Raw genomic sequence first — 24,757 nt, forward strand, 5'->3', positions numbered from 1 at the left:
GTCTGAGTTCCAAGTTCCCTTGAAGATCTGTCTTCTTCTCTCCTTTAGACTTGTGTTTATCTTTATGTGTCGTGTCCAGGCTTTTTAGCTGTACTTAGCAGGAGGATTAGGGAAAATATGTCCACTCCGCCTTTCTGGAAACAAAGTTCCTCTGCAGTGTTAGAAACATTAGCTTATTTAAATACTTGCTGTATATTCATGAACACACCCTGGGAGCTTCATGACTTGCTCCAGAGCCTATCATCTGATCTAACAGCACACAGCTGATAGGACCTCACCATTCTTGTCTGCCACTCACACCACCCACATTCGGGGAACTCCACTGCGTTCCTGTCCCTACTCATTGCCTCCACAGATGGTGGAGTTAGGTATTCGCTTCTTTGTTTGTTATTTATTTCTCTCTCTCTCTCTCTCTCTGCTCTCTCTAATAAGTTTTATATCTACATTTTGCTGCCCTCTTTCTGCATGCCCACGCCGTTGTGATCTCATAATGGTCCGCATTGGGACGTCTGGTCTTTAGGATGACCCTTTTGTGTTACATGTTTCATGCCACATCTGTACTTGTTGATTTGTTTGGTAATGAAACCATTCTTTGAGATTTGTGTTCCAGAAGCCAGCAGGCACAGGGCCCAAACCTGTTGACAACGCACAGAGTCTCTTGTCAGGCCTTCCTCCTCTCTTTGGCGGGGCGTCAGCAACAGCGCTTGGGAAGACTGCGGTTTTGTCATGGGCCCGCCCAGTGGAGCTGCCAGCAGGTGGCCCGGAGCATTTTGCTGCTTGTCTGATGTAGTAGAGATGACATTTCTGAGCAAGAATGCTGGATGTTTGATTGGTCTGGCCTTAAATGATCCTACAGTGTAATGGGGTGGGGGGGAGAAGCGAGAATCTTCAGTTTTCCATTGGTGACTTGTCATTATGTAGGCGTTCTGATGCTCATCTCGGAGGGAAGACCTGGTTTTGAGGGTCACCGGAGCCATCTGGGGCCTCCTCATGAATAAAACATGCCGACTGCAGTGACGCAGCCAGCACACGCATACGTGCAGAATCGATGCTTATTATCCCGTCAATTAACAAGGAAAATTAAACAAGATGTTAGGCTTTGTTATTGCTAGTAATCCACTATCCGCTAAGAGGGTCTGGAAGTCGTTGGTTCATCCGTGGCTTCTTAATTTAGGGTTTTAATACCCACAGGGTGAAGAAATCAGGCGAGAATGCTCAGCTCCACAAAATACGCTTCCAGCGATCTGGCTGAGAAAGACTGAAGGAATTGTTCATCCCGGCAAGGAAGTGCTCGCTTGCATTTCCCAAAATGGTAGCTTATGTGGGAAAAAGCTTGCTTTCAAAGTCATCCGAAAGTGTTTAACCATGTACCTTCAAACTTTTAATTTATTTTTGAATAAATAACACATTTCCATACTTCCAACAAACATCTAGAAGGCATCCAGTAAAACACCTCCTTCCCATGCCCGTGCCCCATCTGTCCAGTTCTTTCTTCCCCCGGTTATAACCACCTGAGTCTGAATTAGTTACAAAACCCGAGTTTTTTTCCTCAAGAAAATCTTATGCATGGTTTGCATGGAGAACCGGGATTGTTTTAAGTCCTTTAGGGGAAGAAGCACAGAATGAATGGAGACATGAAGCCCTAACTATAACACTAGGTGTCCAGCGGACACATGATAGATGGATGGCTTCCCTTGCTCTCCGTACACTGTGCTCCTTTCAGAGCTCTGTGCCTGCTGCCTGAGTTCTGATGAGCCACTTTCTGTGCTTCTGAAAGTCAGAGAGGTCATGACATTGCTTAGCTCGATAATTGGGAATATTGTGAGCCTTCACTATTGTCCTAGTGGAGTTCGGGGCTGTCTTCTCCTCTGACCGGATGATTAGTCCTCGCCTGGCTGCTGTGTTCTGTCTACTCTTATCTACTCCTGCCTTCCCCCCAGGGAACTGGAATGCTCAGTCTTCACTCAGATCTTTGTTTTTCTCAGTTTATGCCTGCAGATCACGACTTTCCAAACCCAGTGGAAGCGTTTTTCTATGCTGGTGTCAGAGTTTGAGACTAATCTGTACTGAAGAAGTAAAATACAATATGGTCTAAATCTCCACTGGTGCTTCCGTCTCGAGGAGAATGTGATTTAACCTGGAAGACTTGGATGCCCAGAATGCTAGCAAGATCTATGTATATTTTTAGCACTTTTGTTTTACCCTATTTTGGATCACATTCTCACCATAAGGTGCATACGGGTTTAAAAAGCTATCATGTTGATAAAATTGTTCTTTTAAAATTTAAAACAGCTGGCAACATGCCTTCCTAGTGGCCCGTTTGAAATTGGACAGATACAAATAAAGATAACCAAGTTGTAAACAGAAATATCCAATCTTGAGTCCAGCAGAGATATTAATACACTGGAGAATCTATTTGGAGGATTCTAATTTCCCTAACAAAATATATTTTCTCCTGAGCCGTGACTTAGGAAAGCAAGCATCAGCACGTTGCCTTGAACTCCTCAGCCCCTGTCATGATGATAAATTGTTACATAGCAAGTCTGCTTAAGCAAATCCCACCACCAATTTTAAATCGCTAAGCCCTTTGTAAGTTTCAGGGAGCACAGAGTACCTGAAGTAACACCCACATAAAAGCAGTTTCCTTAGTTACCTCCAACTGACTAACATTGACATCATCCATCAGCAAAAATTCCTACTCTTTATACAATCTGAGATTTCTTCTTTCCAAATATCTAATTTAACACAAGGGTTACTTTTGGAAAGAATACACTGGAATACATTTTGTAACTATTTCTTCATAGTTGCATGAGTTAGAATAGATGCTTGCTTTTTACAGATGGTTGTCATCCATCCTTCCATCCATCCCTCCATCCATCCATCCATTCTTCTGTCCGTCATTCATTCACATAGTCATTCATTATTTGACATTCAGTAACCAGCACAAGTTGGGAGGCAACTGTGTACCAGACAGCGGTGCAGGGCTTAGGGCTATACAAGGACACTGTACCAAGGCTTGGGGGTGCAGATAAAGTCTCCACACTCCTGATGCTTACACTTCAGAGGAAGAAACAGACAATAACAAGCATGAAAATTACTGATTTGGATAAAGGAATCTGATACGTCATTACAGAGTAGTACAGGGTGACAATTTAGGTGAGGGCAACTCAAAGTTGGGGGAACAGGGATGGCTTCTCTGATGACACTTGAACTAGGCCCTAAGTAATGAGAGAGTCAGCCACAGGAAGCGCTGGGGGAGGAGTTTTCCAGGCAGAGGAAGCAGTACGTGCCAGCTTTTGAGATGCCGAAAGGAGGATGTTGGCGCTGGAGGGCAGTGACCAAGAAACTGCCATGCATGATGGAAGGGACTTACTCTGAGGCCAATGGGGAGTTGTGGAAATGTTTCAGATGAATTAGAAGGTGGGGAGCAGATGACAGTGAAGAATGGATCAGGTTGGTATGAAAACAGGTGGGGGGTTAGGTTGGATACTGTTGAGATGGTTGACCTATTATCAGGATCAGAAATAAGGCATTTGTACCAGGTTCACGGACACTGAGGTAAGACACTAGTCTTTCCCTCCAGGAAATGCTTGTTTAGAGCAGAGGACCGGGGCAGTAAATGATGACAGCACTGCCCAGAAGGTACAAAGTGCATTGAGAAGGACCAGTAGCTGGCTCTGCCTGGGGAAGTACAGGTGGCTTTGTGGAGGAGGTATTCTTTGGGCTGAATTTCAAAAAGGGGAGTCAGGGTCAGCCAGACAGAGAAAGGCATTCCAAATAAGAGGAATAGAATTTGTAAAGTCACAGAGATACAGAAGTACAAGGTGTGACTAGCCTCGGGCTCATGGTTAAACTCTGTGTGTGTGTGTGTGTGCGTGTGTGTGTGTGTGGACACATGCATCAGGAAAGTCTCAGGGAAATGGATGCAGATAGGCCAAAGCCCAAGAGTAGCCATTAGAAGGTCACATGGCTCCTGGGGCCAGCCAGGCATTGGGTAAATGAGTGAAGGGAGACGGAAAAAAGATAATAGGGAATGGTGGGAACTTTATCTATCTGGAGAGTATAAGTGCCCTCTAAAGGGAGCAGAATCTTCGCAGCTCCAGCCAACAACTACAGGGGAAAATGTGGTCAGGACTTGTGAATTACTCATGAAGTCTGAAAGCAAAAATCTCTTGAATTTTAAATGTTGACCATTAATTCAAATGCTAAAGCATTATGTGGGCCAAATAAAACACCTGTGAGCTGGGTGAGACTCTGGGCTGGTGGCTAGCAACCCATGCACTGCTGACGAAGGACTTGCCTTGATTCCATTTTGTGCCTCATCGGAGGGGTAGTACGGAAAAGGTACAGCCTGGTTAAATTCAGTGAACAAAGCTACCGGCTTCCCAGCTAGCCCGTCTAGCAGCATCAGAGTCCAGCAATTCATTTCCCAGGGGTTAAAGGAATACCTACTCTGTAGTCAATAGTCTTTCTCACCTTTTGAAAATAGGCACAAAATCTGGGGTGATTGGAGCCCTCATTGCCCAATAGAGTGGCTGTTAGCTACGTGTGTTTATTTAAGTTTCAATGTATGTCAACTAAAATGAACAAAAAGCAAAAATTCAGTTCCTTAGACATACTGGGCACATTTCAAGAACTTGATACCACAGGGGGCTAGTGGTTACCATACTGGCCATACCAGATACTGAATGTCTTTTTTGTTGTAGACGTTTCAATTGGACCGTGGTGCACCATGTTTTAGGTGATGAATTGACGGAGATGCTGTTCTGTGAGGAAACTAACCCCACTCAGAAAAATGAACTGAGGGAGTATATTTAGTGTAGACCCAAAACATTTTTAAGAATCTATCTTCAATGTGTCTTTCTAAAGCTAATTTGGTATTGCGTTATTTTGGAAGGGGATAATCTGAAATACTTGCAGGATTAAATAGTCTTCATGTTTCCTTGGCAGTTCTACCCTGAATGGTTTCGTGTTTTGGAATTTCCAAACAGTTGTAGCTGAGCAAGTCGAGACATGTTCAGACTTGGGGGCCATAGTACTAGTATGCTTGCAGCAGTGAATGGAGTTGGTGCTCTTTTAAAAAGTCTCTGAGAGGGGCACCTGAGTGGCTGAGTGGGTTAAGCCTCTGCCTTCTGCTCAGGTCATGATCCCGGGATCCTGGGATTGAGTCCCGCATCAGGCTCTCTGCTCAGCAGGGAGCCTGCTTCCCCTTCTCTCTCTGCCTGCCTCTCTGCCTACTTGTGATCTCTGTCTGTCAAATAAATAAATAAAATCTTTTAAAAAAATAATAAAAAATAAAAAGTCTCTGAGAATGAGGAAAGACATGGACAGCTATTTATCCAGCAACTACAAAATGCTTAGTAATCATATGCTGTCACTGAGGAAACAGCTTAAGTGTTTAAGAACTTCTATTCCAGCTCAGAAACACCTAGATTCAGGGGGTGGCTTCACCACTTAATACCATTAGCACCAAAGCCCTTGCTTATTTTCCAACATTACGCTGTGAGCTGGGTATGTTTGTTATTTTCATTTTTAAAAGGAGGGGAACCCAAGGCATTGAGGGGTTAAATTACATTCCCAAGTCACATGGCTAATAATTGTTGTAGATAATAAAAGTTGTAGATCTAATTCAGATAGTCTGACACTAAGGCCAATTCTCTTTTTCTTTTTTTAAGATTTTATTTATTTATTTGAGAGAGAGAGAGAGAGCAAGCGCAGAAGTTGGGGGAGTAGGGGTGGAAGGAGAGGGAGAAGCAGACTGTTGGCTGAGCTGAATAGGGAGCCCGACTCAGGGCTCGATCTCAGGACCCCAGGATCATGACCTGAGCAGAAGGCGATGCTTCGCTGACTGAGCCACCCAGGTGTTTCTAAGACCAATTTTTTTGACCACAACACTCCCGTGCTTCTGATAGTTGTCAGTTCATGTAACTTAACTGTGCCCTGGTTTTCTCATCTGTAAAATAGGGATAATGTTACCTACCTCACATGAGTTCCTGCAAGGATAAAGCTCATGACATGGCATCTGCCAGCTTCTGTTGGATGTGTTCACTTTTAAAGAAAAGCATTCCTTAAGAGGGTTTTTTTTTTTTTAAGATTTTATTTATTTGACAGAGAGAGATCACAAGTAGGCAGAGAGGCAAGCAGAGAGAGAGATAGGAGGAAGCAGGCTCCCTGCAGAGCAGAGAACCCAATGCGGGACTCGATCCCATAACCCTGAGATCATGACCTGAGCTGAAGGAAGAGCCTTAACCCACTGAACCACCCAGGCGCCCCCTTAAGAGGGTTTTTAAAAACTGAATCTCATCATAAAATAGAGATTTTTTTTTTTAAAGATTTTATTTATTTATTTGACAGAGAGAGATCACAAGTAGACGGAGAGGCAGGCAGAGAGAGAGAGAGAGAGAGAGAGGGAAGCAGGCTTCTTGCTGAGCAGAGAGCCCGATGCGGGACTCGATCCCAGGACCCTGAGATCATGACCTGAGCCGAAGGCAGCAGCTTAACCCACTGAGCCACCCAGGCGCCCTAAAATAGAGATATTTAAACAACAAAGCTATACTGGTTTTCCTTTACTTTATCAAAGTGGCAAAACCCCCAAATTAGATAATATCTTAATATGGCAATGGTAGGCAGTAGGGGGTCCTCCTAAACCCTGCTGGTGGGTGTAATATAACCTGTAATATCTATGAATTTTATGAAAATTATGTCTTTTGATCCAAGAAACCCACTCCCAGGAATTGTTCTTTTAGATATGCTTGCTAGCATGCTTAAACATTCATCTTTAAGAATATTTATTGCTCTGATATTTGTTGTCACAGAATGTGGATCTAACAGTGTATTTATCCTTTAGAAAAAGATTGACTTAACTAGGGTTCTGCAGACTTTTTGTGTAAAGGGGCAGATAGCAAATACTTTAGCCCTTGTGGGCTGCCTGGTCTCTGTTGTGTGAAGGCAGCCAGAGGCAATATGCAAATGAAGGGCCACAGCTGTTTTCCAATACAACTTGATTTACAGAAACAGGTGGCTTACTGAATTTGGCTTGTGTGCTCTCATTTGCTTGCTCCTGACCTAAATAAATTATGGTATGTCCACACATAGGAATACCATTCAGCCATTAAAAAGAGTATAGACATGGGATGCCTGGGTGGCTCAGTCGGTTAAGCCGCTGCCTTCGGCTCTGGTCATGATCCCAGAGTCCTGGGATCAAGTCCTGCATCGGGCTCCTTGCTCGGCAGGGAACCTGCTTCCCCCTTCCCTCTGCCTGCCTCTCTGCCTACTTGTGCTCTTTCTCTCTCTGTCAAATAAATAAACAAAATCTTAAAAAAAAAAAAAAGTATAGACCAACCCCTAAGACCTGTGATTCAGTGGAAAAATCATAATGTAGAAAACACTTACAGAGCCTCTACCACGTGCTAGGCGATATTCTAAATGCTTTTCATCATGTGTTAACTCATTACTATTCACGGTTACCCTAGGAGGCAGCTGCTACCACTATCACCCTCATTCTAGACGAGAAAATTAAAGTGGCACACATTAAGAAACTTGGTCAGCTTCCCACAACCAGTATGTGTTGGAGCCAGGATTCAAACCACAACTTGAAAGTCAAGACCAAGCCCTCTTCCTATCACATGCTGCCTTCTAGAACAGGGTATACCAGGACAGGGTGCTGTACCTTTTATACGTACAAACAAATGGGATTGCATCACTCTTCCCAGCTTATTTTTCATGAATAGCTCTAAGGAAATTTTTAGACCTTTTTTTTTTTTTTTGGAGAGAGTGTGTGTGTGCGTGTGCATGTGTGAATGTGTGAGTAGAGGGGGAGGGGCAGAGGGAGAAGGAGAATCTGAAGAAGGGTCCACACCCAGCGTGGAGTCCTACGTGGGGCTTGATCTCTCAACCCTGAGATCATGACCTGAACCAAAATCAAGAGGCAATGCTTAAAAAAAAAAAAAAAAAAAAAAAAAAAAAAAAAGGCAATGCTTAACCAACTGACTGAGCTGCCCAGTAGTCCCTAGACATTTTTTCCTAGTGGACTTCCAAAGAAACTTTAACATCACAAATAGACACAGTCTATCTGTTTAGACGGTGTATGATGAGTGCTTTGTACACAAAGAGTGAGACTTTTCTGCCCTCCTCCTTCCATGAACCAATTGTCACAATTTTGGGGACAATACTGCCCTGTTGAGAATGAGTGGATCATGGTTGTACCTACGTCTTCATGCACCATCTCTGGAAAGATCTGTATGAAAGTGAGAACAGTGGTTGCTTCTAAGGGTATAGTCTGGGAGGGTCAGAAGTGGGAGACCTTGGGTTATATTACTTTCTACAAAAAAAATGAGGAGAAAATAAAGGCCTCTGAGGTACCAAATCAGATAACCATGTAGTGAAGGAGGGAGAGAGGCCCCACAAAGGAGCACTTGCTGTGCTCCCCTCATTTGTCCCCGGCTGGCTGTGGAGCAGGAGTATTAATGAGGTCTCTGTGTCCCTGGGAGGTTCTCACTTGGAGGAGGGCTGCCATTTCTTACATCTGGGGTGAGAGTGTGTTTGCCCAGCTTCACGGGGTCAGTTGACAGCCTCTCCTTCCCTTTTCCGCACAGATGGCTTTTGTGATTCCTTGTTCCTCACAGACAACTCCAAACGGGAAGAAAGGAATAGATTTTTAGTTATTTCTTTAACTTCTTCTCTCCTGGAACCCAGAAATCCTCTTTAAAGTCATTACAATGAGATACAATTTCCATTCATTCTTGGTTTCCCAACAAACGAAGGCTTCCTTGGACTCAACCATACATTTTGGGGCACGGGAAGGAATGGTGGCAGGAAGAACTGGTTAGAACAGGACAAGAATCTTCTAGATTCTAAGCTTTGCTCTTATTTACTAAACCACACTTCTGATGTCAAAACTTTGTGTCATGCAAGCATGGGCCCCACAATGACCAGTAGTGAACAGGTCATTAGTGACCTCTTAGTACATGTGACTCAGTGGAGGGTAGACACCAGCATTAAAAAACACATGGAGAAAACAAAACAAACAAAACAAAACAAAACACATGAAGTACAATGGAATGGAACAGAACTGAATCTAGTAAAAAAACGGAGTGTCTCGTGTGGTAAAGGTAAGACTTGTTTTGTGAAACTCTGAGTTCAGTGACGTGGGTGCACTGGGGCACATTCAAAATGTGCTTACTGTTCGGAGGGCCTGTCCCATGAAGAGATGAGCCCAGAGCCTTGTGCCATCGTTGCCGCTTCTGTAGAAATGCTCCCCCTCCAGGCATCCTCTAGACCATCAACTTGTTAAAATTCTCCATAGCATACCAGGAGCTACACTTAGGTTTTTGTTGCTTGTTGGTTTGTTTTCTGTTTGAGTAGAGCTCCATGAAGTAAGGCCAATTACCAGTGAGTGCTCATGTTTATTAAACCCTATTTTTAGGCCAAGAAAAACTGTCATTTCCATTTCGCTTTGTAACTGTACTCTCAAACATGCGTGCCCCTTCAAGTCTGAGAAGTCCTTGATTCTGAATATTAGAATCAAATCTTGGCAGCCTAAAAAATTCACGGGAATTTATTCCCCCCCTTGTAGGAATAGAATGCAGAGTAAAGACCTGCGGTGGAGTGATGGCTGAGGGTCAGCTAGGTCAGCGGGTCAGATGGTCACAAAAGAGCTCGGCCCTGAAGGCAGCCCTTGACTGACGGCTCTGTCCTGATCTTTCCTTTTCTGACTAGTTTTTGCTCTTCAGAAAAGGTCGTTTTCTGAGACAAGCCCCAAGAGCCTCTGCTCCGTGCTCCTTAAGACTCTCGTGTCTCCGGGCTCCTTCTTCACTGATCACCTTACCCCATCCTCTGTCTCCTACAAGGAAATACCTTTGCCTTTGTCTTCACTCAGGCATTTGCTGGGAGCCGTTATGTCGACTTACAGGAACACAAGGCCAAGGGGCGTGAGAGGGACCCTGGGTGTTTGATCAACTGTCTCCATTTGATCCCGGGTCTGAGTTTTCAACCATGGTGCCTGGCTAAGCACCTCTCCCCTTTCCCAAACAAGGACCCTAACTCTGACCCTGGTACTGCCTCTGTGAAGACCTGGTTTCTGCCTCCTGTTGTGTGTTGTGTTGTGCATGCAGCCTGGGCCGGGGTAGGCGGGGGGTTTCCCCTGATCTTCTGTGATCTTCTGTGATCTTTCACGGTAGTCAAGTCTCTCACGCCGGGCTTCCTTGGGGCTTGGTCCTGGGTCTCCTCCACACCGAGACCAAGGGGATGTCTGTGTTGTCAGGGGAGATGTGTTCCATCGTGCTCCCTAGTGCTGGGCTGGGGACCGGCCTTAAACTCCAAGCATCATGTGATCCCATGGAGCCCAGTTTCAGACACCTAGGCACAGGTGAGAAGAGAACCAGGAAGCCAGACTGCCCAGACACCGGCGATGCTAGAACCCTGCCTCAAGCACACAGTCACCATTTCCAGCTGCTCAGCCAAAGCCTAGGACACAAATGAGTTAGATAACAATATTCTTCCTCCATGTCCAGGGTGTGACATCATCTAATTTCCTTGCTTGAATTCTTGGGATATTTGATGATGATTACATTAAAGGAGATTGGAAACAGACTTTGGGGCAAAGATCGTGGTTAGTGTGGCATAGGCTGAGTTTAATGAGGGCCTGGGCCCCCTGGTTCAGAAGTCCAGTATGGGAGATGGAGGATTTTTTTCTCTTCTGTAAGATCAGGTGAAGCTCTTGCACTTTGTAAAAAATTCATCAGATCTTTCACTGCCCCTAAAATGGAACTAGCTTGTTTATTACTTATTGAGGCCTGGGGCAGGGGTGCAGAGGGAGATGGTGGGTGTGACGGATAGTCCTTAGCATGAGGCACAGGTATGGGCTTCAGGTGACTCCTGTATCATGACCTGGGGATGATGTAGTTTGCAAACAGGGTGATAAAGGTGATAAGAAAGGGTTCACCGAAATGAGCCAGTGAGGGCCAAGGTCTGCAGGCCCCACAGTGCAGGGAACCCTTTCTGTGTGGGCACAGTGGGAGCTATTAGTAAATATGCTGGAAACTTTCTTCAAGAGAAATAAGATTCTTTACCCTCTCTGGCTAGTCAATATGTTATATCACCTAGATTGCATATTTTATGAAAAACTTCTAACATAATGGCTTGCATAATGTATTACATTGTATTTGTTCAGCAAATATTTATTAAGTACCTGGTATGTTCCAGGCCCTCTTCCAGGTGCTGAGAATACAGGTGTGTACATTTTAGTCAAGTCCCAGCCCTTTGTGGAATTTATATTTGAGTGGGAGAGAGATGCAGGACAGGTAAATAAATGAATACATCATGTAATTTCAGGTCTCTCTCTAATCTCTCCCATTGGACTATGAGTACATGGAGGGAAGAACTGTGTTTCTCCAGCCACGTGTTGGACTGAACGAATGTTCGGTACCACCAGGAGCCCATCAGTAAACACTGCATTTTAATTTTCTAGCGCACCTCAGTGTAAGGGCTGTTGTAACCACGAGCTACCTGACTGGGAGCATTGTCAAAAGTTGATGTCTCAAAATATGAACATTGAAAAGCCATCAGGTGCCACACATTAGTGAATGAGTCTGGGTCATATTCTCATAGAAAAGTTAGTGCTGTTGATGAAACAAACTATCAATTTTAATCATCATTACCAGCCACTGAGCACTCTGATTGGGCGAATCTGCTAGGAAATTTACTTACCTTATGGGGAATATAGTGTGGTAGGCAGAATAATGGCCCCGCCCCCAAATGCCCAGAACCTGTCCAGACCTTAATCCCAAGAACCTACGGGTACTTTAGGTTACTATGGCAAAGGAGCACTAAGGTTGCTGATGGAAATAAGGTTGCTAGTCTGTTGACTTTAAAGCCAGGAGATGATTCTGGCTCAAAGTCAATACAAAGATCCTTAAAAGTGCAAGATCGAGAGCGTGATGCCATGAGAGGAGAACGTGACCTGCTGTTGATGGCTTTGAAGATGGAGCCAGAAGGTCAGGGGCCATGAACACAGGTAGCTTCCAGACGCTGGCAATGGCAAGGGGGTGGCTTCTCTCCCAGAGCCTCCGGAAGGGAACGAGTTCTGCCAACTCCTTAGTTTTAGCCCAGAGAGACCTATGTTGGATTTCTATCCTACAGAACTTCAAGATAATACCTTTCTGTTGTTCAAGCCACCAAGTGCGTGTTCCTTAACTTCGGCAACCAGAGAAACTGACAGAGGTAGATACCGCAATCTCACATCATGTGGATGAGGCGCCCGAGGCTCAGAGATACCGAGTACTTTTACAGGCTCACACAGCCTGGCCCCCGTGATGGAATCCAGATTTGCATTCGGGTCTCCTGCGAGACCACGCTTGTCCTCTGCTGCTAGGATGATCAGTTAGCACTGATAAAGCCAGTGACACATCTGAACATGCAACCCAGCTCTCAGCTCCCAAGACACAGATCCGGACCTCAGGTCTCCTTGGAGTCTGTTGTTCATGTTGAGAAATGCAGTCCTCATATGAGTTTGGGGTCTCCTTGCTAAGTTAGGTGCAAACACGTATCATTAATAAATGTGAAATTTTAAGGTGGTCTAGGAGCCCCGAGAAAGCAGGATTAACAAAGGACTTGTAAAAAGAGGAGCAATGCTTGGGGCGATGTGTAAGTGACAGCGTGCATCAAATTCTAACAGTAAGGTGACCTTGGAGATCAATCAGAACAGACTCAACTGTCTGAAGACACCAGAGGAGAAAATATCCTGGAGAAATGTCAGTTCACAGAAAAGAAGGGAAAATATTTTAAGTAAGAAAAACTGCTGTGTTTGCATTTTGCTTTTTTGGTGTGTGTTCACCAAAGCAGCATGAAAGCAAGTAAAGTGTCACATGAGGCTGTTTCTGGTGAGTAGGGAGATGACTTTAAGTGTCTAGTTCACAGCTCAAGTCATTAGACCCTCTTCAGCTGCAAGAGGGCAGACAATCAAAATAGGAAAAAAGAGCAGTGGTTCAAAGATAGATCCTTTCTCAGTCTTTGGGTTGTGGCTTTAGAAAAGTCCAAGGCAGGACGCCTGGGTGGCTCAGTTGGTTGGACGACTGCCTTCAGCTCAGGTCATGATCCTGGAGTCCCAGGATCGAGTCCCGCATCCGGCTCCCAGCTCCATGGGGAGTCTGCTTCTCTCTCTGACCTTCTCCTCACTCATGCTCTCTCTCACTGTCTCTCTCTCAAATAAATAAATAAAATATTAAAAAAAAGAAAGAAAGAAAAGTCCGAGGCCTTTGAGAAGGGATCAGGGAAGAACTAGAGAGTCAAGTAAATGGCAGCACAGGGGGATTCTAACCCAGGCAAGCAGGATCTCAGGCCCCACCTGTTCCCCCTGGATGCATTACTTCCTTCCAAGGAAAGGTCAGGAAGGGGAAGTCACACGCCAAGATACATCTAGGAGCAGGGAAGCTTTAATTTCCGGTTAGGTCTAGTGTGGGCACCGGGACCTAGGCTCTCCTGCTACACTGATTCTGCCTTTCTGAGAAGGCCGGGTCTACCGCTTTTTTTCTTGAAACCAGAAGGAATAAAACCAGCTTAGTGAGATCGCCATTGGATTGCGGGAGCATTTAATTGTGAATCTGCCACGGACTGTGGAAGCTTATCTCTATCTGGACCAGGACAGGCAGTGCTTTCCTTAGATCAGAGCCCCAGGGTTGACTGCAGGCTCCGGGAGTTTCTCTGCTTTGGAGAGTCCATCACAGTATAGGAAGCGGAGGTCTCACTCTCCTCCTGAAGAGCGCTGAAGGAAGCAGTCACATCAGCCACTTTCCCAGGAAATGAGAGGTCCTTCTTCCCATAGCCAGCCTGCTGCCTCGAAGATGTCAGCAGTCAAGGTCTGCCCCGGGGGTCCTTTATTCTTGTCCTCCTGCAGTCTATCCTCTACCCCGCAGCCCCTAGAACTTTCCAAAACGCTGATCTCATTGTGTCCCTCCTCTGCTTAAAATCCCGTAGTGCATTCCCTTAGCATTTCTGGGATAAAGACAGAATTCCCACTTGTGGCTGCCTGGCAGCCCCCACCCCCACCAACTCCCCTGCCACGGGCCCACCAGCAGCCCACCTCTGACAAAGCCCCCCTCGCTCACTCTACTCAGGCAACTAGACCCAACCATCCTGTCTCCCACCATCTGAGCGCTTTGCAAGGCAGCTCTCTGCCTGGGATACTCTTCCCTGTCTCTCCATCTGTGTGAAACCCAGGGCCGGGCCTCCAGTCTTCAGCATCCCTCCCTCTAACTAGCCCAAGCCCCCCGGATAAACGTTCTTTCTCGTGGACTCCTCTGTCTCTCCGTGTTGCACACAGTGTAGGTGGGGTGTGATTATTTTCATGCCTGCCTCTCCTAATGGAGTGTAAGCTTCTCAAATGTGAGGCATATTTCTGTTTTTTCTTACTCTCACACCCCAGTCCTTTGCATAGCAGTGGGTGCAGAGGGGGTCCTAAAGCGGGAGAAGCAATGAACGAACAACCCGGGGCTTGGGAACAAGGGCAGGGGGAGAGATCGGAAACACAGCACATTTGTACCTTGTATAAAGATATTAAATTCATTGTGAAAGCTAACCAGGTTCTACTGCAATTCTGCACTACCCAGCCAGCACTGGTAAGCAATAATTTTATTAAGGTCAAATAGATATCACAATACAGATTTATCCAACAGGATCCAGAAACTGGTTACAGATATCATCTAAGAAACACGGCTGTTTTGTGCTACAATGCTTCCAACGTCACAGATCACACAGAGTTTATACACTGATAACTTTTATCTGGAAATACAGATCCACGGTTTGCCCTCATTGTTGGGCCTCGATGTTTCAATTGAGTTAAAACAAAGAGGCGAAGATTGGCATTTTCTTGATAATGAATAAATTCTGAGAAATACTTCATGAGAACCCTCTTTGGGATCAGAGTTGCTCACAGAAGTCATTTCTAATTTATGGATAACACTCAACCAGAATTAGTAATTAGTAAGTTAAGCTGTGACTGGAGAATTTTTAATAATTGGATCAAGGGAACATATTAACTTTATAAATAAATAGGATTTAAAAGTTTAGCTGGTAGTGTAGGTTCTACAGAATGTCTTTTATAATTAATATGTCGACACAATAGCTTCTCGACTATGGTGTCTGATACCTGCATCTCTATTATTCTAAGAAAACACACTCCATAAGCAGAAACAGTTATTGGGCCCATTATTCATGGTCCTTAGGATAAGAGCCACAAAACACCATAGAAATTTACAAGAATGTAAATATTTAGCTAAACAATTGAATAAATATTGGGCAGGTTGCCATATATAACACTGCATATCGACTAATAGGGGGGAAAAAAAAATCCCAAATCTCAGTTACAATGCATTCAGAATTGGGCAAAGCCAAAGAAGACAAATTTGCAAGTATACAAAGTAATGAATATATTTCTTTAAACAACCATTTAACAAATTCATGGTGCAAACTGGAAAATTTTCATAAATACAGTTCAAATGTTCATTTTGTGAGAAAATGCTTATTCATGCACTACATCATATGAGCACTAATTGATTCATCAAGTTAAAAAAAAAAAACAACAGAGTAATTGTCTGAAACAAATACTTAGAGACTCACAGTCCTACAGGGTCTGCAACCAAACACAGTAACACATGCACATGTGATACACCAAGCTGTCTTATAGAAATCGTTAAAACGGCTTTTGCATCAAAACACATTGGAAAACTCAGTGCTATATAATTTACTTATGCATGATACATACTAGAGGACTTTTAAGCTACAAAATGCTTCTACTATCTCAACACACCTACAAAACGACCATAAAAGTATCTGTGTATATAACAAGGTACTTTCCAATTAGGCATCTATGATGAATAATGTATCTCTTCGCGTCGTCTCCTCTCTAAGTACCATTTATCATGACCCAGGCCTTTCTGCCTTAATGAGGACTCCAGCTCTCTGATTTACGTTCAACACCCTCTGCATTAATAATTGATTAAAACTCTTATAAAATTCTTCTGCCACTGGGATGGAAGGTGATGAGGCTCGCGCCAGAAGAATGCAAATATGACCTCTTAAATCTGATTGGTAAAAGAAGCCGGGCCACTGGACTGTTGGCCAAACTCATCTGAGGATGGCCCCAGGCTCGCCTGCCGCCCATACCCACCACTCGACCCATAGCTGTCTTGGTTGTACCCGCCATGGTTATAGCTGCCAGAGTGCTTCTCCATTGGGTCGGAGAGATATCTCTGTCCCGAAGAATGCCAGCCGGTCTCCTTGAAAACAAACCAGATGTTTCCAGCCCAGAGGATAAAGTTCAAGAACCCAAAGACCTAAAGGAGAATCAGAGCAGGTGAGTTGAGAGATGGAAATGCAAGAAAAATCTCAATGTCAGAACACTCCTTCACGACACGTAAGGCTACCTTTCATTCAAAGATTGAGATCGCTTCTAATTTTTCATTTCGTTCTGCTATTTCATGTAGATATCTTACCTTTATTGAATGCTTACCTTGTGTTCAGCACTGTAAAGGGTTTAGGTGTATAGATTATCATTCTGAGAAGAAGGTGCTATGATTATATCCATATTAAAGATGTGAAAACGGAGGTTCAGGACAAGAATCTTGTCAAGGTCCACATGACTTGCTAAGTAGTAGACAGAGGCAAACCCTGTTCTGACTCCATCGTCTGAGCCCTTACTTAAGCATTACTGTCTCCCCAAGAGAGGTATTCGTCATTGTGTAAGAGGTCTTTGGGGGGTACAGATAGAGAACTTTCATTTTAACGATAGTGTGTTAATTTATAAGGTCACCTTCCTGTTATGGCTAGAGATCCTACTCTTCCAGCTCTTGTAGTGCTATAAAACATGAGTCAACTTAAAGACAGAGAAGTATGGAGGAAGCACTCCTACAGGTGGTATGCGGGTGAGCACACAAATAATGGTGCACACAGAGGTTGTGACTTTGAATAGTTGAACTTTCTGTGCCTCTCACATTCAGAAATGAATGTTGAAACCAGACAGCGAGTGAAATGCAGGTTTCAGAGAAGCAGAGATATTTTCCCAAGACCTGGATGTAAAGCTTTCCCATAGAAATTCTTCTGACTCTCTAAAAGGGCATTGTTGGTGAGTTCGAGGATCAGGTGTTGCCTCCCCAGGCCCTGAGTGTTTGAAGGAAGCAGAACTGTTTTCCTGGTGCAGGAGGTCCCAAACAGAATAGTTGTTCCCCTGCCTTTCTCGAGGGGGCAGTGGTTGACCTGGGAACTAACCACAGGCGGTCAATTTTAACAGCCCCCTACTGGAGACAGACAACAGGATGATATAAAGCTGTGAGGACATTAAGGTATATTTCGTAGCCACTCAGTGTGATAATCACCAATCAAAATGGACTTGGGCCACCGCCATAGCACTGGAATTTGGGCGCTGGAAGTCCCCTGCTGGGCCAGAATTTGTCCCTTGGTTGCTGGATGGTAGAATGGTGCCCGGTGGGTGGAAGTGGGGGGGGGGGCTAGTGTAGTCAAGATGAGGTGCCTTGGGGCCTTGGAGTAGGGGATTTTCACCAAAGTATTTGCATATTTTAGCAGCAGGTCGATCAGGACATGCTACCTGAATGTCAACTTGGGAGTCATCCCGTGGGTTTTGAAATCAGGGTGGCCTCAACTCTACACTTTCTTGCTCTGTGATCTTGGACAAGGTAATTAGCCTCTGGAACTCAGCGTCCCCACTTCCCCACCCCCAAACTTAGATAGAACGAAGACAATTATTCCTTCCTTGGGTGACAGTTGTAAGGATTAAAGAGAACACGTGTAAAGCAGCCGGACGGTGCTGGACACATTAGAAAGTGCTTACTGACTGGTAAGCTATGCACTGAATACTTTCCCCAGTATTTCCATGACTTGTATTCAGCTGGCTCTTTGGCTGCATCATAAGCTGACATGGGACTTTGACAATAGGGGATGTGGGCAGCGCAAGCAAGTACTTAGGCCCTCATGGGATTTAAAAGACTGGTTTATCCTTTCCTCCTTCTCTTCCATTCCACCCTCTTCTCTTCCTCTAATGTTAACTGACATTTGTTTACCATTATTTTATGCCGGGTTCCTGGCTCCTTGCTGAGGGAGACACAAAGCGCAAATAAAGTACTCGCAGCCTAACAGCTGTGTGATCAAAACGATGTAGGTAATCACCAATGAAACTGCTACCTGCACGCGGGAACTTTCATCCGTGTATATAGTAACTAGGATATTTTCCATCTGGGGAGATCTTGATTAAGCTGGATCTTTGCAAATATATGTCAATATGATTAGAAAAAATTATCAAGGAATCTTTTGGCCACAATCAGCAAACTGTGGAAAGAGCCAAGATGCCCTTGAACAGATGAATGGATAAAGAAGATATGGTCCATATATATATAAATGGAGTATTACGCCTCCATCAAAAAGGATGAATACCCAACTTTTGTATCAACATGGATGGGACTGGAGGAGATTATGTTCAGTGAATATGTCAAGTAGAGAGAGTCAATTATCATACGGTTTCACTTACTTGTGGAGCATAAGGAATAACACGGAGGACATAGGGAGAAGGAAAGGCAAAGTGAACTGGGGGAAATCGGAGGGGGAGACGAAGCATGAGAGACTGTGGACTCTGAGAAACAAACCGAGGATTTTGGAGGGGAGGGAGGTGGGGGGATGGGTGAGCCTGATGGTGGGTATTAAGGAGGACACGTATTGCATGGAGCACTGGGTGTGGTGCATAAACAATGAATCTTGGAACACTGAAAAAATTTTTAAAAAAATTTTAAAAAGGGAATCTTTTCAGACACGAAGAGATGGCTTTGCCAAGAGCTCTCATTTCATGTTTCGTATTCCTTGATTTCTCCCTTTTGCTTGCTGCTACTTGGTTTCCAAGAAAGCTATGCTCAAGAAGAAACTAGAAATCAGGGAAATGCAACTTAAAGCAAGAACATACACAAGGTGTCCCCATGCATCAGGAGAGGCGATGTCTTATTCCATTGTCATCACATTGATATCGCAGACTCATGGCTGGCACGTTGTAGAGGCTCATGGGCCCTTTAATCCTTTCTTGCATTTTGCTGCAACTGAAATTGGAGTAAGGATTTTGATTCAAGCTCAGATGTGGGGACAACGAAAGGAGAGACCTCAAGAAATCGTGCATAGCGTGAGAAAGAATGAGGAAATGAGATCTAGATTAGCCGAGAAGATATGTCAAGTTTGCATATAATAAAGCCGGAGAAGCAGAAGTAGAAATTATGGATGGAAATTATGCTCAGGGAACCTTTGGAAGAAAAGTTGAGAGAGAGAGAAACAAACATTCCTTTCCCCTACCCCGTTCTTTGGGTTCTAACATGATCTGACACTTAGGAAAATGAAGGTATTGGAGAGGCAGGTTTTGTTGCCACGTACTGGACATCTGCCCTAGGCTGGGCGCTGTGCTAAGTATTTATCATCTATCATCTCATTGAACAACAGTCTTGTGAGGTGTGGTTGATAATAGCCCCATTTTATAGATAATGAAACTAAGGTGTAGGGACCGGAATTAATTCGTCCAAGGGCAGTCCATTATTGAATGGTGGAGATTCAAACCCTAGCAGACTAACTCCAGTGCTTTGCCTTTAACCGTTTCGAGTGGCAACAGCATTTGCGGACTTGGCTCTGGTCTGGCATTACTGTCATGACTTGGGAAGTCTTATGCAGGTCCCCTCACCACAGCTACCTGCGTTAGAAATATCTGCGTAGCTCCCCACCTAATTGTGTTAGTGGGAAATCATAGATGCCAAAATGCTTTGGAGAAAGTAAATTTGTTACCCTGGTAGAGATATCACTGCTGTTGCTGAACCACTTACTCGTAGAGGTCAGCCCTTGTGGTGCATCTGGCTCTTCCTCCGAAGCCTACATGCCCCTAGTAGGCAAGCTGGTTGGGTTCTGGGAGCCATATTTTCTCTGCACCATTCCCCCAATCCCCAGGCAAGGTGGATACCTGGCCGGAAACGAGCTCATGAGATTCTCTCTGCAGGAAATGTGGGATTAAACCTGAGTGATTTTGGGACGCCTGGGTGGCTCAGTTGGTTAAGCAGCTGCCTTTGGCTCAGGTCATGATCCCAGCGTCCTGGGATCAAGTCCCACATTGGGCTCCTTGCTTGGCAGGGAGCCTGCTTCTCCCTCTGCCTCTGCCTGCCATTCTGTCTGCCTGTGCTTGCTCTCTCTCCCTCTCTCTCTGACAAATTAAAAAAAAAAAAAAATTAAAAAAAAAAAAAAAAAACCTGAGTGATTTTAGTTCAATCCAAGATGTTCCTTTGAAAAGGAACATAGGGGCACCTGGGTGGCTCAGTCAGTTGAGTGTCCAACTCTTGGTCATGATCTCAGGTCATGATCTCAGGGTTGTGAGATCGAGCCCAGAGTAGGGCTAGATGTTCAGCCAGCAGTCTTCTTGAGATTCCCTCTCTCCCTCTCCTTCTGCCCCTCCCCTGTTCACTCTCTTTCTGTCTCAAATAAATAAACAAATCTTTAAAAAAATATATATATATATAAAGAAATATAAACTCAGAACCCGTGGGGTGACTATCTTCTTTTGTGTGGACAGGAAGAAGAAAAAAAATGCATCTGAAAAGAGACAGTGATATAACAGGCATCCAGAAAGAAAGAGCTGAAGGGTGAAGGATGGGAACTGTCCAGTTTCCTGCCAATCCTCCAGTTTCTGGCCCCGGGATTCTGCTCTTAGAAGACACATTTCGAGTGTCTTTCTAATTACTTTTACTTTTCGTGAAAAGCTAGCTCAATAGGTTTTGAAGCCAAATGAGTTTGTAATGAAAAAAAAAATCGCAGCATTTGGCAGATAAATATTCTTTTCCTCTGCTTTTGGTAATAGACATTTTATTTCCCTCGCAAAGCCCAGTTGCAGTCAAGTGGCGTGAGCTGGGTGTTGGAACTTGGAATCGGGAGCAGAGTATGCAAGGTCAGACAGCACATCTGCTAGTGTCTGATACCCGGAACCTTGACCTTGCTCTAGATGCTGCTTTTTGTAGAGCCTGTTTCATCAGTTTCATAATTCTGAGCTACTTCACACCCTTCCGAAGATTTTTTTCCTGATGAGGTTCATCAGAGTCAGTTTCTATTAGTTGCAACCCAGAATTCCAGCACCTATGGGCACTGGTACAGAAGTGGGGTGCAGAGAACAGACATTAGGGACAGGCAGATGGTTTTTCGTTAGCTAACATGGATTGAATTTCCTGCCACTAGGACCCTTAACTGATGTAGATCCATAATGACAATAGCAGCAGACCCGTCCTCTCTCACAGAGCATGCGATTTGGTTTCCATCATCTCTCCTTTTGATTTTTTAAAAAATTTATTTTTTTAAAGATTTTATTTATTTCTTGGAGAGAGAGAGAGCACAAGTGGGAAGGGAGGTGGAAGGAGAAGCAGGCTCCCTGGTGAGCAGGGAGTCCGATGTGGGACTCGATCCCAGGACCCCAGGATCATGACCTGAGCCAAAGGCACATGCTTAACCGACTGAGCTACCCAGGTGCCCCTCTCTTTTTGATTAAAAAAAAATTAATTACGTATTTTATTTTAAAATGTTATATATGTATGCACGTGTAGAATTTGGTGGATATATTCTTTTCTCTTTTTATTTGAGTGTAATTGGCATACAACACGGATAGACCTAGAGGGTATTATGCTAAGTGAAATCAGTCAAGCAGAGAAAGGCAAATATCTCTTTTTGATTTTAGGAGACACCTCACATTGTTTCCAATTCAAAATTCCCATTGCTTAGTCTAAAACGTGTTAGAGACATCAGAGGTGGAATTAAATAGACCATGTGGGATGTCATAATGTATTAGAAGATTGATTAGTCATTGAACAAACACACTGAGTGACTTTTCTCTTTGTTCTTTTAGATTTTGAGATCCAGATTACAATAACCTTCATTCAGCGTTCCCTAGAAAGACCCTGCAGAAGCTGGTGAATATCCTTCCACGCATTCAGCAGCAGGTGTGACCGGCAGTGAACAAAAATCACGGTGAGACCCTCGGACACACTTTCATTCCATGTTTCCTCTCTCACCAAGGCAGGATCCACCATCAAATCATCAGGAAATGATTAGCAACCCTTTCCCCCCGTCTTAATTGCCTTCTCAGATTAAATTTCAGAAAGCTGTAAAACATAAGCTAACCTTGAAGCCAAGATGATTATTTTTAGGGATGGCTAAAGAATGTTTTTCCTTCTGCAAACACTACCGGGTCTTCCATTCTTCCATAACAACTGCTTTTTGCTGCCATTATAGTTTCTGTCTTTCTTAGATGCAGTTTCTTTCTTTACAAGAACACAAGCATCCAATTTAGCCGCCCTGTTATCTGCCAGATTTTTCTATCTTCTTGTGAGAGCTATACATTTGGTAATATTTGATTTTGTTCAACTAATTTAGTTCAGCTTTTCCAAAGTTACCAGGCAATTAAAGCGGGAACATGGAGGAGATTAAAAAAAAAAAAAAATTACTGTGAAAAAACTACCGTAACTGCTTAAGTATTTTTTATACTATGCAGTTTTTCTCACATCCTACCAGGTCTGTGTGTTTTTTTTTTTTCTCCAGACAATCAACTAGATGTATTCTAGCTATGTACGGTTTGAACAATGTTTTCTTCACAGGAGACCTCTCTGCCATCAAATATTCCTTTTAACTTCTGGCAGGCTTCAGCCTTAAAGTTCAGATTTTATATCTGCTTCTGGTTTAGAATTTTGACTTGACTCTCATCCAAGCAGCAGCTGCCAATACCTGCTAGGTTCTTATTAAGACTCCATAATTGGTGGCATTAAAGCCGATGGGTTCTGACAATAGAAAACTTGATGACCAGAGGATCACCTTGCACAGGGAGCGAAATATCGCCCTTTACACTGGCCTGGTTTTGGAGGAAGAAATCTCCAAGATAACTTTTGAGATGCTTTTTCTATTCCCTTGAATGGCAAACAAAGTTTTGGGAGGTAAAGCAGAGATGGAAACATACCACGGAAGTGTTGAGGCTGGACATAACAGGGCTGTGGACAGCCATACATTTGTTGGACGGCTGTTTGCAAGCTGACATCAGTAACAAGACTTCCTTGGGATCCGTCGCGACCTTGACATCAGACAGTCCTTTCGCCCAAGCTGATGAACCCACCAACCACAAGAATGAAAAGACCACGGTGACGATGAAGTCCTATAGAAACAAAGAGAGAAAACAGTAAAAGAAGTGTGAATTTTAGAAAAGAAATGGTTACTTTATTAAAAAAAAAAAAAGAAATGGTTACTTTATGCAACAATGTGGCTTGCCTTTTGGAAAATTCCTGGATCCCAGAGCACTGGAACCAAGGAGAAGTTGAAAAATAAATAAAAGAAAGTTCTGTGACATTATACGTATATGTGTATAAAATAAATAATGGGAATATTTATTGAATGCTTACTGTGTTCCAGGAATGATGTTAGGTACTTATAGCTCTCCTCTAATTGTTCCTGCAATACCCCTGTGAGGAAATTCCTATCATTGTCCCGTCGCAGGTAACAAACCTGGGACAGGGGATGATCGCACGGCTTGTCTAGATGCCCACAGATAATCAGTAATGGTGTCAGCAGTCACACCTGCCAGCCAATCCCTAAGCCCATAGCCTTAGCCACTATGTGATGATGACTGCAAATGAGAGATTTGCTGATTGTTAAAGACTCCTAGATATTCATTCATTTGCTCATCATTTTTTTTTTTTATCATTTAACAAACTTATATGTCACCTAGTATATGCTTGGGACTGTGTTAAGTGGGAAGTATTATCAGCCATAATGTTTTGAGTGCTTTTTTATGGGCAAGGATAATTAGTAGATAATTTTTATATAAAATTATCCTTACAAAGCATCAATGTTAGACAGTATTTTTAATACCAGTTTAAAGATGAGGAAATCAAAGGGATAACATAACATAGAGAAAGGGACAGAGCCAGAATTCAAATCCAGATCTGTCTGACTTAGAAAAGCATCTGCTATGGTTACAGAGGAAAAAAGCTTCTTTTTTCACATGAAACAACAACTCTACAATGTAAGAGGATGAATATTTTAAGGAAACATTCTGAGCTTCTGGGCTACTTCTCATATCCTCCATCATGACTCAGAGAGGGTGGGGGATGGGAGTCACTGTCCAAATCAGAAGCAGACCATGTTCTAACATAGGACAGTTTTACTGTATTTATTTATAGATTATTTACAGATTTACTGTATTTATGCTTGACTAAAATAAAAATGTTGTGTCCCTCTTACCTAGTATATGAAAAACACTGACCTGGAAAGGAAAAGAGTATATTTGCTATACCAATAGAAAGATTTCTTTTTCTTTCTCTCTCTCTCTTTTTTTTTTTTTTTTAATTTGACAGGGATCACAAGCAGGCAGAGAGGCAGGCAGAGAGGGTAGGAAGCAGCTCCCTCCCCGCTGAGCAGAGAGCCTGATGAGGGGCTCGATCCCTGAGCCAGAGGCAAAGGCTTTAACCCACTGAGCCACCCAAGCGCTCCCTCTTTTTTTTTTTTTTTTTTTTTAAGATTTCTTTTTCTATTCTAAATGAAAAGCCTGTCAAGTAGAAAACTTGCTCTGTGTCTCTTTCCTACACAAAGGCATGGTACATCTGACTTGTTCTGGTTAGTTTTCCCTCATGACATGACTTTTCATCAAGATTCCAGGATCGACACTGTGGGAATTCTTACTCTGTAAGGATGCTGTTTTGGATGGTTATAT

At 43.7% G+C, this 24,757-nt stretch overlaps 1 protein-coding gene across 2 annotated transcripts in view; it reads right to left on the reverse strand.

The window, feature by feature from the left end:
• Positions 1-14,614: 14,614 nt before the first annotated feature.
• The window catches only part of SYNPR (synaptoporin), a 325,420-nt gene continuing 315,277 nt past the window's right edge, over positions 14,615-24,757 (reverse strand). For both annotated transcript variants that reach the window (XM_047690207.1, XM_047690218.1), the window contains 2 exons: positions 23,012-23,203; positions 14,615-16,328 (listed from right to left, as the gene is read on the reverse strand). In XM_047690207.1, coding sequence (XP_047546163.1) covers positions 16,071-16,328; positions 23,012-23,203 — 450 coding nt within the window. In that variant the 3' untranslated portion in view covers positions 14,615-16,070. The remainder of the gene's footprint in view (positions 16,329-23,011; positions 23,204-24,757) is intronic.

Source organism: Lutra lutra, chromosome 1, assembly GCF_902655055.1.
Source record: "Lutra lutra chromosome 1, mLutLut1.2, whole genome shotgun sequence".
Lineage (NCBI taxonomy): Eukaryota > Metazoa > Chordata > Mammalia > Carnivora > Mustelidae > Lutra > Lutra lutra.